The sequence below is a fragment of the Staurois parvus genome, unplaced genomic scaffold (assembly GCF_062004578.1).
Source record: "Staurois parvus isolate SC_StPar_1 unplaced genomic scaffold, SC_StPar_1.0 ptg001944l, whole genome shotgun sequence".
Classification (NCBI taxonomy): domain Eukaryota; kingdom Metazoa; phylum Chordata; class Amphibia; order Anura; family Ranidae; genus Staurois; species Staurois parvus.
Window position 1 is genome coordinate 177501 of NW_028319740.1, and position 18300 is coordinate 195800.

The window sequence follows — 18300 nt, forward strand, 5'->3', positions numbered from 1 at the left end:
GGAACAAGTTCTGGATAGGTGATAGCTAAAATGAGCTTCCATAACCTCTAGAAACCATTTCAAAGGTTAGGTTCACCTTTTGAGAAAAAAAATATTAAAAGCACATTGTTTTGCAGATAAAAATAGGTGTATAATTTTTTTTCCCCCAGGAGCTTAAAAAGCATTGCACCTGCGATTAGTGGATCTCGGTAAGGGCTGTCAGTTTGAAACTAAGGGCGAGCTGATCAGCGCCCTCGCAGGTCATTGAGAACTACAATCTGCCTGCTATGGTGGCAGACAGGACTTGTAGTTATTTCATTCACAGATCGCTTTGAATAAATGATGTGGCTGTGTGGGTGGAGCCCCTCAAAAAGTGACAGCGAGTACAGGGAGAAGAAAGGGAAGGGGATGGGTTGAGGATGGGGAGGGGGGGTACTGCTAAATATGGGTGTAAAGTGTAATATGCTACAGCAGGTGAACTTAGCCTTTAAAAGCCAGAGGCACCTTTACGAACTACCGTACCTTAATTTTACCTTAGTTATTGACTTCAATGCATTTCATTAAAATGGCATAAAAATTGATTTTGCAGAGATTTCAGGAAAATTAAAATTCAATTTTAATCATTCCTACACATGCAACATCACAGTGACTTGTCCCTCATCAAACTGTCCTGTCTGAGTCTTCAAATCAGACAAAGTCAACTTTGAGGCGGGATGTTACTATTGTCCGGTCTCTTTAGTTAGCCTTCTTTGCTCTGGGAATCCCCTGCCCCTGTGCAGAGTGCTTGCTGCAAGGCTCCTATGAGCAATGTTAAAGTGGTTCCAAAGTCAAAATATTTTTTACCTTAAAGTGATTCTAAACTTTTTTTTTTTTAAATAACAAAACACGTTATACTTACCTGATCCTCCTCTTATCTAGTCCCCCACTGGTGATCCTGGCTCCTCCTCCTTGACCAGTGCCCCCAATAGCAAGCCGATTGCTATGGGGGGCACTGGTGCGTGTTCAATCCCGAGCCCCACTCTATGTGCCCATAGAACACACAGAGCTGTGGTTTGGCCCTGTCCCCCGCTCTCTCCTCATTGGCTCACTGGCTGTGATTGACAGCAGTAGGAGCCAATGGCTCCCGCTACTGTTTCTCAGCCAATGAGGAGAGAGACCCGTGACAGCCAAGGCTCAGGATGGCTCGGGGAGAGCTGAACACTGAAGATTTTTTACCTTCATGCATTTTATGCATGAAGCTAAAAAAAACCTTCTGCCTTTAAAACCACTTTAATGCATTCACTGCTTCCGTGCTGCCCTATAGAAGAAATACTGCTACAGGGTGGCATGGGTGTGCAAAATCACGTATATATGTGATTGTGCAGACCTGGGTAGGGGGCGCTTGCACCCCCTACCTGTGCCGCCATTCACGGCCTTGGCTTTCAATCACTGGGTTCCGGCCGGTGATCCCTCATTGGCACCTGGTGATCACCGAGTATTACCAATGGGGGAGAGACCTGTGTACAAACAAACACAGATCTCTCCCCTGTCAGCTCCTGTACACTGCTTTTTATGGCTCTGCATAGCAGAGCCATATAAAGCAGTGTGCTCACAGAGTAAAAACACACACAGCACACAGTTAACCCTTTGATCACCCCAGATGTTAACCCCTTCCTGGTAGTGTCATTAGTACAGTGTCAGTGATTTTTATTAGCACTGATCACTGTATTGGTGTCAATGGGGATGTCAGTGACACCAAGTCAGTTCCCCCCAGTTTCAGAATGAAGCAGTCCCGCTATAGGTCACTGATCGCTGCCATTACTAGTACAAAAAAAAAAAATTCCAGGATATGTACCACCATTTGTAAACACTATAACTTTCATGTAAACCAATTAATTCACACATATTGGGGGTTTTTTTTTCAGCAAAGACGTAGCAGAATACATTTTGGCCTAAATTTAGGACGAAATTTGATTTTTTTTATTTTTTTTGAATGGACATGTTTAATAGCAAAAAGCCAAAAATATTGTTTTTTTTTCAAAATTGTTGGTCTTTTTTTGTTCATAGCACAAAAAATTAAAAAACACAAAGGCGATCAAATACCACCAAAAGAAAGCTCTATTTGTGGGGGAAAAAGGCCATACATTTTATTTGGGTGCAGCGTTGAATGACCGTGCAATTGTCAATTAAAGTAACGCAAAAAATGGCCTGGTCAGGAAGGGGGGGGGGGGGGTAGAAAATATGTCCCAATGTTCTACTCTCCTCCCTTCCTAAAGACTTACCTGGCTTCTGTCACCGCTCCAGCACCGTTGCAGCTGCAGCACCACTCCCCTCACCTCCTAGTCTCACAGGAGACACTGCAGGCAGCAGGAGCCATTGGTCCCCGCAGCTGTCAGTCACACTCCCCTGAAAAGGAAGCAGGGGCGTGGCTTACTAACTGTATATCTATAGACACACACAGCCACGAGCGGACTGACAACTCACGGGGCCCCTGGGCAATAGGGGATCATGGGGCCCCTGTGTCCTTGCCAAAACTCAAAAAAGTCTAGGAAAAAGGTATCAGGGGTATCTCATGGGGCCCCCTACTGACCCCGGGCCCTCAAACAGTGCCGGAGTTTCAAAATGGTCAGTCTGCCCCTGCACCCAGCCCAGCTTGGGAGTGTACATGTACAGGTGACTCCATAGCACCCAGCTTGCTAAGGAGGCACCCAGAGGAGGAAGGAGCGGACATCACCATCGGTAGACTGCTAGAAAAAGGTGGAATTAGACCTGTGTAATATCATTGCACAGAGCAGATAAGTATAACGTCTGTTTTTATTTCATTTTAATCCCCCCCAAACATTCTCCTTTAGCGATCAGTTTAAAAAGAGAACCATAAGTCACATATAGTTCATATGTCAATGCCTTAGGGGTCTAATACACGAATCAGATTAACCACACTTCCAAAAATCTATGTACTTACATTGTGTTTGTGGCAGAAGTTGACGGCTTGTAGCGTTTGCCAGATTATGCTTTTTACAAGATGTTCCGGTACACTAAAGAAAAACAGAAAAAGTAAAACAAATTAGTTCAGCCAAATGTACCAGAATGTGCACAGCCAGCAAGTCATTGTTATGTTCCAGTAATACAACTACACCAGCTTCCAGCCCTCAGTAGAGATGTGCATGACAATAAAATTCATTTTGTTTCATATTCTTCCCTCAAAGTGTTACTAAACCCCGTACCCTGCATTCACTATATCCGGTCTCCCCGGACCCTGCATTCACTATATCTGGTCTCCCTGGACCCCGCATTCACTATATCTGGTCTCCCCGGACCCCGCATTCACTATATCTGGTCTCCCCGGACCCCGCATTCACTATATCCGGTCTCCCCGGACCCTGCATTCTCTATATCTGGTCTCCCCGGACCCCGCATTCTCTATATCCGGTCTCCCCGGACCCTGCATTCACTATATCAGGGCTCTCCGGACTCTGCATTCACTATATCAGGGCTCCCCGGACTCTGCATTCACTATATCAGGGCTCCCCGGACTCTGCATTCACTATATCAGGGCTCCCCGGACTCTGCATTCACTATATCTGGTCTCCCAGGACCCTGCATTGACTATATCTGGTCTCCCAGGACCCTGCATTGACTATATCTGGTCTCCCGGACCCTGCATTCACTATATCCGGTCTCCCTGGACCCTGCATTCACTATATCTGGTATCCCTAGACTCTGCATTCACTATATCTGGTCTCCCCGGACCCTGCATTCACTATATCCGGTCTCCCTGGACCCTGCATTCACTATATCTGGTATCCCTAGACTCTGCATTCACTATATCTGGTCTCCCCGGACCCTGCATTCACTATATCCGGTCTCCCCGGACCCTGCATTCACTATATCTGGTCTCCCCAGACCCTGCATTCACTATATCTGGTCTCCCACATAACACAGAACATGCAAATGCAATTGTTTTAGTAAATATAAACTGCTAAATACCTTTTCTCATCTGCAATATATAGTAATCTTGTGACTTCTATCTGTGTCTGGCTGAGCACTGGTTAAAGCTTGAGGAGTTTTCATTCTGCTCGGACTGTCCTATAGGGCTGCATAACCCCTGACCCTCTGTCAGGACAGTGCTGATTGGCCCTGTGCTGATCACATGCATGCTCCAAAGAAAAAAAAAAACCCCTCTCTAGCAATACACACCAAACTAAGCATGTGCAGCTTGCCCCCAAGGCTCTGTTCTATCAGGAGATATTTACGAGACACTGGAAGAAGGGGAGGATCAGAGAAGACAGGATCAAACAGCCTTTTACACAATGCAGAGGATTAACCCATTAGGTTCCACAGTGAGTATAACAAGCATGCTTTACTGCATCTACAGACTGATTTCACTGTTGTGGGTTTAGTAACACTTAAGTCAATCATTTCACTTTATCACATTCATTATGTAAGAACGATTTGTTTTCGGAATTCGTTTTGTTTATTTAGGTTTGTTTTGTACATTCGTTGTTCCAAATCAATTAGTATTTTTGGAAGTTAATTATTTTGGAAAAATTCAGATTCATTTGTTATTTTATTACAGATGCTTCAAATGTTAAGGTTTAGTTCACACTGCTGTGACCCCAACAGTTGTGCAACTTCCAGTGCGACTTTGCATTGTTACTTGCATGCCACTTGCTGCGACTTTGGCCAATCACAAAAATACAAAGTGTGACATGTTATTGAACGTACAAAACCCTCTGAAGTCGCAGCCAAAGTCGCAAAGATAAGACAAAGAGACAACTTCCTTGTGACTTTTGTGATTTTAACATTACAAAAGGTCCAAACTATTGCATCCTGTCATCCCAATGAAGTGAATTAATTTGTTGTTTTTGTTAGAATGTATTTTGGATTAGTTCAATTTCGTTAATATTGTGATTCGGAGATTCGGATACATATTGTAACGGAACCGACTCAGACCTCGCTTGAGTACTTCCATTAGAATACCGCGTCCGAACACTGACAACAGACACCACAGCCGACCATACAAGACTAGACAACACCAGTATTGAAGTAAACCAGGAGGTAGACTAGTTTATTTGAACACAGAACATTTATTAACAAGAGACACACAGGTATTCAAACTTCACACCAGCAGACAGTCCCATCAGGAGGGAAGGCTGCTGGAGACACCCCCCACTAAGCTAATACACAAACACATACATCCCATAATAGTTTGCTCTCAAGCCAGACAAACAATAGAACAATGGGATGCAGCCACATAACATTAAATAAACAACAACCCCCCACCCCACCTATCTCCTAGACATTTCTACACAATATTAGGACAGATCACCCTGTATCCCTGCAGGCACAGGGTGACTTGCACATAAGAGGGCTATGGGGAGCTGAGACAGGAGTCTCCCCACCTCTCCAAAGTGAGCTGGGTTCCATGGGCCCCCCACCCAAAGTGACTCCTCTCACACATATTAATCTCCGAATAATAAAACTTTCATCCAAATTTCAATTTGTAACTAAATGAATGTCTAACCCAGAGTAACATTGGATCATGGGATACAGCATAGTGAAAATGGCACTGGGAATTTATATGGAGGACTGTAGTATAGATAATAGACTGGTTGTAAAGGCTCAAGGTTTTTTACTTGCATGCATTTTGTGCATAAAGGTGAAAAACCTTTTGTGTGTGACTCCCCTAAATACTCACTTGAGTCCCATAGCGATCCAGCAATGTGTACTAGAGCCTCAGTTCTCTGAGGACCCACCTTCCTCATTGGCTGAGCCAATGGCTCCTGTCAATCACAGGCAGTGAGTCAATAAGGATAGAGAGGAAAGGGCCAAGCCAGAGCTGTGTGTGTGAATGGACACACAGAGCAGCAGCTCGAGAGTGGGCCAGCTTGGGTGTCTCCATAGGAAGTGGCTAGCTCCAGGGGAGCTCAAGAGGAGGGAGGGACCAGGAGAGGTGGCGGGGGACCCGAGAAGAGGAGGATGAGAGGCTGTTCTGTGCAAAACCATTACACAGCGCAGGTAAGTATAACATGTTTGATTTTTTTTTCTTAATTGCATTTAATATCACTTTAATGTAGACCTTTACATATCTAAAGCTGACCATAAGTGATTAGATAGATAGAAATGTATTTATTTTTATTTATTTCAGGTACTTATATAGCGCCATCAATTTACACAGCACTTTACATATATATTGTACATTCTCATCAGTCCCTAACCCTCAAGGGGCGTACAATCTAAGGTCCCTAACTCACATTCATACATACACATACTAGGGACAATGTAGACAGGAGCTAATTCACCTACCAGCATATCTTTGGAGTGTGGGAGGAAACCAGAGTACCCAGAGGAGACCAACGCACGGCACAGGGAGAACATGCAAACTCCAGGCAGGTGGTTCCGTGGTTGGCATTCAAGCCAATGACCCTAGTGCTGCCAGGCGGATATGATCTCCATGTATAAATACATAAGGGGGGATATGATCTCCATTTATAATACATAAGGGGGGATATGATCTCCATGTATAATACATAAGGGGGGATATGATCTCCATGTATAATACATAAGGGGGGATATGATCTCCATGTATAATACATAAGGGGGGATATGATCTCCATGTATAATACATAAGGGGGGATATGATCTCCATGTATAATACATAAGGGGGGATATGATCTCCATGTATAATACATAAGGGGGGATATGATCTCCATGTATAATACATAAGGGGGGATATGATCTCCATGTATAATACATAAGGGGGGATATGATCTCCATGTATAATACATAAGAGGGATATGATCTCCATGTATAATACATAAGGGGGGATGTGATCTCCATGTATAATACATAAGGGGGGATGTGATCTCCATGTGTAATACATAAGAGGGGATATGATCTCCATGTATAATACATAAGGGGGGATATGTTCACCATGTGTAATACATAAGGGGGATATGATCTCCATGTATAATACATAAGGGGGGATATGACCTCCATGTATAATACATAAGGGGGGATATGACCTCCATGTATAATACATAAGGGGGGATATGACCTCCATGTATAATACATAAGGGGGGATATGATCTCCATGTATAATACATAAGGGGGGATATGATCTCCATGTATAATACATAAGGGGGATATGACCTCCATGTATAATACATAAGGGGGGGATATGATCTCCATGTATAATGCATAAGGGGGGATATGATCACCATGTATAATACATAAGGGGGGATATGATCACCATGTATAATACATAAGGGGGATATGATCTCCATGTATAATACATAAGGGGGGATATGATCACCATGTATAATACATAAGGGGGATATGATCTCCATGTATAATACATAAGGGGGATATGACCTCCATGTATAATACATAGGGGGGGATATAATCTCCATGTATAATACATAAGGGGGATATGATCACCATGTATAATACATAAGGGGGATATGATCTCCATGTATAATACATAAGGGGGGATATGATCACCATGTATAATACATAAGGGGGATATGATCTCCATGTATAATACATAAGGGGGGATATGATCTCCATGTATAATACATAAGGGGGATATGATATCCATGTATAATACATAAGGGGGGATATGATCACCATGTATAATACATAAGGGGGGATATGATCTCCATGTATAATACATAAGGGGGGATATGATCTCCATGTATAATACATAAGGGGGGATATGATCTCCATGTATAATACATAAGGGGGATATGATCACCATGTATAATACATAAGGGGGATATGATCACCATGTATATTACATAAGGGGGATATGATCTCCATGTATAATACATAAGGGGGATATGATCTCCATGTATAATACATAGGGGGGGGATATAATCTCCATGTATAATACATAAGGGGGGATATGATCTCCATGTATAATACATAAGGGGGGGATATGATCTCCATGTATAATACATAAGGGGGGATATGATCACCATGTATAATACATAAGGGGTATATGATCTCCATGTATAATACATAAGGGGGGATATGATCACCATGTATAATACATAAGGGGGATATGATCACCATGTATAATACATAAGGGGGATATGATCACCATGTATAATACATAAGGGGGGATATGATCTCCATGTATAAATACATCAGTGGTTCATATAGTGAACTCGGTGTGGAGTTATTCACCCTGAGGTCATCACAGAGGACAAGGGGGGGGGCTCTTTACGTCTGGAGGAAAAGAATCTCCAAACACGGAAAGGTTTCTTCACAGTGAATATATGGAATAGACTCCCTGAAGAGTTGGTTCTGGCCAGCTCAGTGGATTGCTTTAAAAAAGACCTGGATTTTTTTCTAGATCCAATTCACCTACCAGCATGTCTTTGGAGTTTTGGAAAACACCAGAGTACCCAGAGGAAACCCACGCAGGCACAGGGAGAACATGCAAACTCTAGGCAGGTGGTGCCGTGGTTTGGATTCAAACCAACAATCCTAGTACTGCCAGGTGGAAGTGCTAACCATTTAGCCACTGTGCTGCCTGAATCTGAACATAGATTCTTCCATCCACAAAAGAGAGGTGGATGGAGGGCGATAGCCCCTGTCCTCGTGGGTGGTTTAGGCATTTGCTCACCATAACAGGTGTACTCCATGAAGATAAACTAGAATTCTGTGTAATATTTTATTTTCTCAGCTAAAATGTTACAATATATAGAATGAACCTAATACAATGTTGTGGTATAAAACACATAAGAAAGCCGCTGACCATTACATGGAGGACTGGCAGTAAGGTGATGAACAATCTACAAAGATCTACAGTATTAACCATTTCCTGACCTCCCATCACTTAATGGATTGCGCTGCCACAGAAACAGACAGACAAAGAGCCAAGTGGTAATGAATTCCTTCCCCCCATATAGAGCAATAAAAAACGCAGGCACACAGGATGGGCAGTAAAGCAGCTGCCAATTCAAGCCAGGCCTCATAAAGACCCAACACTATGGCTCTTATCACCATAGCAAACCGCACAGGCCCTGCTCTAAATTAACCTCTTCCATGCTGGGGGTTAATAGGCATTCACTTTTTTTCCTCTCTTTTTTAGTGTCCGGCACAAAACACATCATAATATAAGAGATGCCTACAACTGAAACAAGCTGGGTAGGGCAGTATGGCTACAGACAAAACTAAAAATAATGCTCAGATTATTATACAGTATTTATAGAGCGCCAATAGTTCGCACAGCGCTGTACATTACAAAGGGGGACAGAACATGTGACAGAACAATAACAATACAATGCAAAACATGAGGTGATCGAGGGCCCTGCTCTTTCCAGCTTACAATCTAGGAGGGAGGGGATGGTGGCACAGGAGGAGATAGCTGTGGGGGATGGAGTGGTAGGAAGAGTGGAGGAGGTCGGCAATTAGCAGGGGGTGGGGTAGGCTTCCCTAAAGAGATGGGTTTTCAGGGTGGGGCAGGGAGTTCCAGAGGATGGGTGACACCCTGGAGAAGTCCTGGAGGCGGGCATGGGAGGAGGAGACCAGGGAACTAGAGAGAAGGAGGTCTTGTGAGGAGCGGAGTGTGCGTGCTGGGCGGTACTTGGATATTAGGTCGGTGATGTAGTTCGGGGCAGTATGGTGGATGGCTTTGTACGTCAGTGTTAGGAATTTGATCCGTTGCGCAATCGGAAGCCAGTGGGGGGATTGGCAGAGGGGGGTGGCGGAAACGGAGCGGTTGGAAAGGTGAATGAGTCGCGCAGCCGTATTCAGGATCAACTGAAGTGGAGATAGCAAGCGGCGAGGCAGGCCAGTGAGGAGGGAGTTGCAGTAGTCGAGTCGTCAACTTTTGTTGACTCAGTCAGATCATCAACTTTTGTTAGTGACAGATATGGAAGCCATACCTAATGCAGGAGGAAACAGGCAGTATAACCTCGAAAGTGCACTATATTGCCAAAATTATTGGTCGGCCTGCCTTTCCACGCACATGAACTTTAATGGCCCCCCAGTCTTAGTCCGTAGGGTTTCACGGAGGGGTGGGGAGGCAACAGACAGTACAAGCTCTTTACCTTAACCCCTTTACGCCGGCCGCACACAAATGTGCGGCCTCCTGGCATCTGGGCCTAGACGCCGAGCGTCCACACATTTGCGTTCATTTAAGAAAAAACATATGTGCTGAGACCGCGCACCCTGCGCGCTCCCAGCACACATGTCCACTACTCACGGAAAGGTCCCGGTCTGCTCTTTCGATCGGGACCTTTCCCGGTTATATGACCGCCGTGACGACGCGTCACGGCGGTCACATGATCCCTAAACCACGCCCCACCTGCCACGCCTCCCAGCGTCTGAAACTCTTGAAGGGCCGGGAGGCTCCGGCGGGAAGGGGTTAATTGAGAGAATGCATTAGGCCCCGTTCACATCTCAAGATTTGGGATCGCAGGCAGAATTGCAGCACAGCTCACTGCATATATTTGGGTGCAATTATCCTTCAATGGCCCCCGAAACATGATGTGATTCTGCCATGACTGTTGCACAACAAACAGCGCTTTTAGAAATCGCATGAAGCTTGTCGCCCAAACAGGAGTAGGAGTTTCTTTTCAGGTAAAAAGCACAAATAGGGCTGCCCATACAAGTGAATAAACTGCTCTTTGCGATGCACAGAATCGTTTAAAAATCGCATGTCAAAATCGCATAGCGGGAGTTCCGGCTATGTGATAATGTGAACATGGCCTTAAAGCAGAACTCCGGGAAAAAACTTCTTACATGCCCTTGTTGCTGATTTCCTGCCTTCATTGAATATGTCATCCATCTTCTGGTTCACTCAGTAGTTGCTCTGAAATAGCCTATTCATTTTCAGATCAAACTGTTATTGTTTGTAAGACCGGTGGCTGCTATGCCTCCTATTCCCCCAGTCACTGGTCTTGGCACATCCCATCTGTAGTTCTTTCTCCAGGAAGCAGTGATGCAATTCAGCCCTACTTGCAGTGATGGGCGAACGGAGACTCTTAGACACATTTAGCATGTACAGGCCTAGTGTACCTGCCCACATTCACTACAATTCCCTATGGTTGTTGGGAACTGTAGTTTCCTTTCATTGCCTAGAGAGAGGATATGATATAATCCCTGCTTGGCACAGCAGATGCTGTTGAATTACAGAGATGACTTCCTAAAAGTTAGATCTGTCTCCTAAATGGTAAGGATTTTCAAAATTGTATTAACTGTTTTAGGTTTTGTGTAGGGGGTGTACTAATGGGGGATTTCTTTTGTCTATCCTGGAGTTCTTTTTTAACCCTTTGAGGACCAAGGGACGTATTTGTCCCATGTTTGTAATTGCGTGTATCATCTGATTAAGAACTTAAAACTTTTTTTTTTTTGGTTTGAGTCAAAATATTAGTTCTTATCAACAAACAACAAATGGATGGAGCTTTTTGCCAATTATTTCATGAAATGGCTTAGTTACAGCAACTGAAGTGTACGAACTTTAAAAACAAAAAAATTGATTTTTTTGGCGTTCCAAAACCTTACGGTCCTCAAAGGGTTAAAGGTAAAAAATGTTTTTTACAACCTATTTGGGGGTTGATTATTAGTAGAATCTGTGCTTAATGGTCAATTCCTAGATTGTAAGCTCGAAAGAGCAGGGCCCTCGATCCCCTCATGTTTTGCATTGTATTGGTATTGTTCTGTCACATGTTCTGTCCCCCTTTGTAATGTACAGCGCTGAGCGAACTATTGGCGCTTTATAAATACTGTATAATAATAATAACCAAAAAAGAAAAATTAATAAAAAAAGACCGTATAACTAAAGCTGCCGCCTCTATCACCAGAATAAGTAAATAGAAAAAAATTTCACAAATCCAGCACTCACAACCCTAATGTTTTGAAAGTAAATCTTCACGAAAAAAATGTTAATAATCAATATACTTCCATGTCTGCCAACTTACAAAAATAGTGTGCACCTAATAAATAATGTGTTTGGTTTGAATTTCAACCAGGACACCGCCTGCCTGGAGTTTGCATGTTCTCCCTGTGCCTGTGTGGGTTTTCTCCGGGTACTCCGGTTTCCTCCTACACCCCAAAAAATATGCTGGTAGGTTCATTAGCTCCTGTCTAAATTGGCCCTAGTATGTGTGTGCATGCATGACCTTAGATTGGAAGCTCTTTGAGGGCAGGGACTGATGTGAATGTAAAACACTGTGCAAATTTTCAGCGCTATATTAGTATATAAATCCCTTAAATGAATAAATAAATAGTAAACAGATTTTCCTGTCTTGATCTCAGGGTCAACAGCCTTGTCTAGTCTAAGCTCACATCAACTGTCCTAGTCACAGAAAATCCTACCACAGATGCCCAGGCAATCCCACGCAACAACCGTGACGTCTGTGACAACGCTCCATAATGCGGATCTCGCTGGCGGCAGACGCACTATTTACATACGAGAGAAGCAGGAGTGTTGCAATTGTTTTAATATGGTCGGGTCATTGCAGTAAAATTGTGCAGAGTTCTTCTCTCTCTGTAATAACTCTGTTTGTTTTGGCGACCGTCTCTTCATATTCAAGATTAGTGCGGCTTGCCTAACAAAGTTACAAACACTTAACCTGCACTTAGCTGGTAACGGTGTCTGCTTATGACAAGGAATTTCAGGCCTTAGCCTTTTATTAAGAAGCGCAAGAGATTTACATATCACTCAGTCATATAATCTCAAGAATAATAGCGTGGGATGGAGATAATCTGATGTTGTAGAATGGTCATGTGTTGTGGATGACATGTAATTAGGGAACAGGGGCTATGTTGTTTTTTTAGATGCATTGAGCTCTGAGACATGGAAGTAGACTACCATCAAAGACAAAGATAAGTCCTATAAATCACAGGACAAATACAAACTTTACCAGCTTTTGGGACCCCTAGAACAGTGGGTGTCAACTATTTGGCCAAAGCTTGCTGCCAGGCCATGGCTTCACTCCTACTGGGCCTCCAGTCAACTGCAGATCCCCTAACTCCAACAGTGCCTCCCAGCTTCTATAATACCCCTACCCTGGAAATAGAACTAAGACCATAGAAAGAGATAATTCTTATAAATCAGGGGGGAAATACAAACTTTACCAGCTTTTAGGACTCTTAGAACAGTGGGTGTCATCCACCAAGCCACAGCGTGCTGCTGGGCCATGGTTTCCCTCCTACTGGGCCTCCAGTCAACTGCAGATCCCCTAACTTCTACAAGTGCCTACCGGCTTCTATAATGCCTCCCCACCCTGGATATAGAACTAAGATCATAAAAAGAGATAAGTCTTATAAATCAGGGGGAAAATACAAACTTTACCAGCTTTTAGAACTCCGAGAACAGTGGGTGTCATCCACCAAGCCACAGTGTGCTGCCAGGCTGTGGCTTCCCTCCTACTGGGCCTCCAGTCAATTGCACATCCCCGAACTCCAACAATGCCTCCCAGTTTCTATAATGCCCCCCCCCCCCACCCCGGAAATAGAACGAAGACCATAGAAAGAGATAAGCCTTATAAAACGGGAATAATGCAAAGCTTTACCAGCTTTTAGGACTCCTAGAACAGTGGGTGTCATCCACCAAGCCACAGCATGTTGCTGGGCCATAGCTTCCCTCCTACTGGGCCTCCAGTCAGCTGCAGATCCCCTAATTTCCAACAATGCCTCCCAGCTTCTATAATGCCCTCCAACCCTGGAAATAGAACTAAGACCAATGGGTTTCAACCACTTGGCCACGGCCTGCTGCTGGGCCATGGCTTCCCTCCTACCAAGCATCCAGTCAGCTGCAGATCCCTTAACTTCCATCAGTGCCTCCTGTGGAAGGTTGCCCTCCCTTCCACAGTGGGTCACAATTCCCCCTACTTCCCACAGTGCTCTCCAACTTCCCAATGCAGCCCCCTTCAGTGCCTGTCAGCTTACTGAAGAGCCTCCAGTACCCCCATAATGCCTCCAACCTCCCACAGCTGCTCCCCCCCTAGCCCCTGCAAAATCAACAGCCACCTAGAGAGACTGGATTCTCCAGAAACCTCATCTCCTACAGGGCCACCAAGTCTGCTACAGTTCCCTAACCCCCCCTCCAGAACGCCCATCTTCCCCCAGCCGCAACCAGAGACTTCCAGCATTTCAAAACATATTTTGCATTCCAATACTTTTATTGTGCGAGTATAAACTTTTGTAGTGTTGGGGCATGGAAAGTTTTAGAAGAATTTACCAGGTCTTGGTCTTAATATGGTGGAGGGCCACTGTCCTAGAAGACCTCTGCCAAAGAGACTGGGGCTTTACAATGATGGGCATGACTGTGGCTTTACATAAGATTTATACTGAAGCAATATTTCAGTCATATAATCTTACAAATAATAGTATGTGATTGAGAAAATCTTTCTAAATTGCGGAATGCTTGGCAAGTGTTGAGGATGACATGTAATTAGGGAATAGGGACTATGTATATCAGATGGGTTAGGCTATAAAACGAGGGATTAGAACTAATACCATAGATTAGATAAACCTTTTAAATATGGGGATTAATACAACCTTTACCAGCTTTTATGACTCCTAGAAGACCTAGGCTAAAGAAGTTGGGGATTTATGACTGTGACTTTATCCTGGGGCAATATTTCAATTGTAATATGTGCTTTAATTCTTCTTTTCTTGTTCAATATGTTTATTGTTTTCAATCAGGTAAACTTTTAAGCCATGTTCCCATCCATGTGCCGCAGCAATATACACACAATTGTGCGTGTTCACACTGTGCATAAACACCCATCTTTACATTGTAGGGGCACTGTGGGGCAATTCATTCTTAATGACATCCCAATGCATCCTGCTAGCACATTTGTGTTGTAGATAACTACAATGCAAAATAAAGACATGCCAAAAGAATGGGCTGCCCAATGCAATACATGAGGCACATCTATACACATCGTTACAATCTAGAATATATATATATATATATATATATATATATATATATATATATATATATATATATATGTATATCAGGGGCGGACTGACCATTTGGAAACTCGGGCACTGCCCGAGGGCCCAGGGTCAGTAGGGGGCCCCATGAGATGCCCCTGGTACCTTTTTCATAGGCTTTTTTTTAGTTTGGGCAAGGACACAGGGGCCCCATGATCCCCTATTTCCCAGGGGCCCCATGAGTTGTCAGTCCGCCCCTGATATATATATATATATATTTGAATATCAAGGTAGTAAACAATAGTAAAAGATAATATGCAAGGGAAAACTTATGTACTTTATGTACGGAGTTTGAGGATCACATGTCATCAACAGGGCGAGGGGTAAAAAGGGGGAATGCAGAATGAGAAGGCAGAAGGGGGGGGGAGAATAAAGAATGGGGGAAGGGGGTAGGACTGTAATCAACACTAGTTATAAAGGCAAAGCAGGACTGTATTGAAACGGAGGGGGACTGGAAATTTGCAGTCCAACAGATGTATTTGTAAAATTTTGCATGCTATCAAAAAAATCTGTTTTTCATGTTACATTCAGTGAGTCATACCGGATCTAGTTTCATGCATATGAAGGGTTTCACTTTTTTAGGCTTTTCCAATAGTGTAAATAAAAAACATCAAAGTGATTCAGTAGCCTATAAATCTTCAAATTCTCCAAGAAGACTTGTTCACTATATGAATTTCACTCTGAGATTTATGTTTCTGCTATTTTGAGCTACTGAATCACTTTGATGTTTTTTATTTATACTGATTTATTAGAAGTGGCAGCAATAGAATATTGAATTAGTAGTTATTTTATCATGCATTTTAGCGCAGTGTTCTATTTTTTTGTATATTTTCCAATAGTGTGTTTTGCTGCTAAAAGAACATATGTCATCCTTTTAAAATTGGGAGTTGGTAAGGTCTGGGTCTTTTAAGTTCAGAAATGCTTGGCTCGTGTTTGGGCACGTAGCAGTTCCTAGAAGTGTTGTTGATCCAGGGAATATCCGATTGCCTCTCGGGGGATCAGGAAGGTTTTTGTTTTCCCTGCAGGAGCAAATTGGATCGTGCTTTGCTGGGGGGTTTTTTTTGCCTTCCTCTGGATCAACTGTGGGTATAGGATTATAACTTTTTTTTTTTTCTATAGTTGAACTAGATTGACTTTTGTCTTTTTTCAGCCAGACTAACTATGTAAGTGTGGTGAGAAACAGATGCATACTACACATGCTAGTGGTAAAGACCTATGTGCTGCTATGTTTCAACTATAGTAATAATATCAGGGAAGAAGATTGCTGCAGTCACTACTCTGGTGTACTCACACTCAAAATTAATGAAAAAAATGTGGTGTGCTGTCTCATCATAAATAGAACCATAAGTTTTAGAAACACAAAGTGACAGTCCAAGAAAATTTCAGTAATAAAAATGTCCAATTCAGTATATGTTGTGTTCAGGGGCAGACTGACCATTTGAAAACTCAGGCAATGCCCGAGGGCCCGGGGTCAGTAGGGGGCCCCATGAGATGCCCCTGGTACCTTTTTCATAGGTTTTTTGAGTTTGGGCAAGGACACAGGGGCCCCATGATCCCCTATTGCCCGGGGGCCCCATGAGTTGTCAGTCCACCCCTGGTTGTGTTATCATCCAGCAATAATCAACACCGTGCTTGACTTGTGACCCCATTCCCTGCTCACCGTCACCATTGACCTATAGATTATAATAGGCCAAAAACTCGCTTTATAAGGAAAACGTGTCGGCAAATTTCTGATCTGTGACGTGTTCCTTCCACGTATTATGCTTCTTTAAACTCCAGATCCATGCAAAATAAAACAAAAACATACCATAGTACAGCAACATTTAATACAACTAAAAATTAAATGTGTTACAGTATCCACTCACATTAAACATATTAAATGTAACTTGTGAACATATATGCATTACTCCACCATGTCCACTATATTGTGGTGTTTCCCATCTCCGGGTAGGTGAACCATGCACTCACCTTCTTCCCTGACCTAACAAATAGGTCATACATGCTTAGGGATGAAACCAAATCTATAGGCCAATGGTGAAGGTGAGCAGGGAGTGGGGTCACAAGTCAAGCACGGTGTTGATTATTGCTGGATGATAACACAACATATACTGGATTGGGCGTTTATTATTGAATTTTCTTGGACTGTCACTTTGTTTCTAAAGCTTATGGTTCTATTAATGAGGAGATAGCGCACCACATTTTTTCCGTTTATACTACACAAGCTGTTAAGCATTCCCCATCATAAACTTGGCACAGTACAGACTTCTCTCTGGGAACTCGACCATGCAGCTCATTTTTGTTCAAGTATTGTGCTCCTTATGACAACTGCACTGTCTTTTTCCAGAGCAGTCTGTATTTCTCCTGAGGTTGCTTGCGGGTTTTTCTTTGTATCCCGAACAATTCTTCTGGCAGTTGTGTCTGCAATCTTTCTTGGTCTACATGACCTTGGCTTGGTATCAAGAGATCCTCAAATTTTCCACTTCTTAATAAATGATTGAACAGTACTGACTGGCATATTCAAGGCTTTGGATATCTTTTTAAATCCTTTTCCATCTTCATAAAGTTCAATTATCTTGTTATGCAGGTCTTTCAACCGTTCTTTTTTCCCCACGACTCAGTTCTCACATGGATGTACAGAGCAAGCTAGATACTAACAAACTCATTGCCTAGTTTATACACAGACATGAATTGCAATTGGAAAAGCTACAAATGTGGGAAATTAGTGTGTGTGTGTGTGTGTGTGTGTGTGTGTGTGTGTCAAGGGCAAACATTCCAAGGGATGGAAACGTTTGATCCGGCCCATTTGGGTGATTTCTGTTATCATTATGATTAAAAAAGAAGCCAAACAACTATGTGATAATAAATGGCTTCATATGATCACTATCCTTAAAGAAAAGACTTTTGTTTATTGTGATCAGTCATATATTCAAAATCAATGCCAAAATTTTTCAATTTCTGAAATGGTATGCAAAGGTTTGAGCACAACCGTATGAAGAAAAACTGTTTTTGTTCATCAGACTTTATTGGCATACAAAGGAACACTTGTACACAATTGAAAATATATCATCTTTCATGTCCTCCTTTGAACGAACTTGTAATAAAGACCCTCACAGACGTGGCCTCATATCGTACCTGTACTCTCTCTTCACAACCCCGATCGCAGCTTCCCTACCTTCCTACACGCGGAAATGGGATTTGGACCTAGGCCACGAGATTGATCCCTCGGATTGGGACCGCATTTGGTCTATCACCAAGAGGTCGTCACAGAATATTGTGGCTTTGGAGACCAACTACAAAGTCTTAACCCGTTGGTACTTAGTACCAGCGAGAATAGCTAAATATACCCCTAACTATCCTTCAGCATGCTTCAGAGGTTGTGCA

General features: G+C 43.1%; 1 protein-coding gene across 1 annotated transcript in view; it reads right to left on the reverse strand.

The window, feature by feature from the left end:
* Positions 1–5667, reverse strand: part of CDKL1 (cyclin dependent kinase like 1) — a 27810-nt gene extending 22143 nt beyond the window's left edge. The window contains exons 1-2 of the mRNA XM_089664559.1: positions 5657–5667; positions 2921–2993 (exon numbers count right to left, since the gene is read on the reverse strand). Of these exons, the coding sequence (XP_089520685.1) occupies positions 2921–2993; positions 5657–5667 (84 nt within the window). The remainder of the gene's footprint in view (positions 1–2920; positions 2994–5656) is intronic.
* Between the last annotated feature and the right edge of the window lie 12633 nt (positions 5668–18300).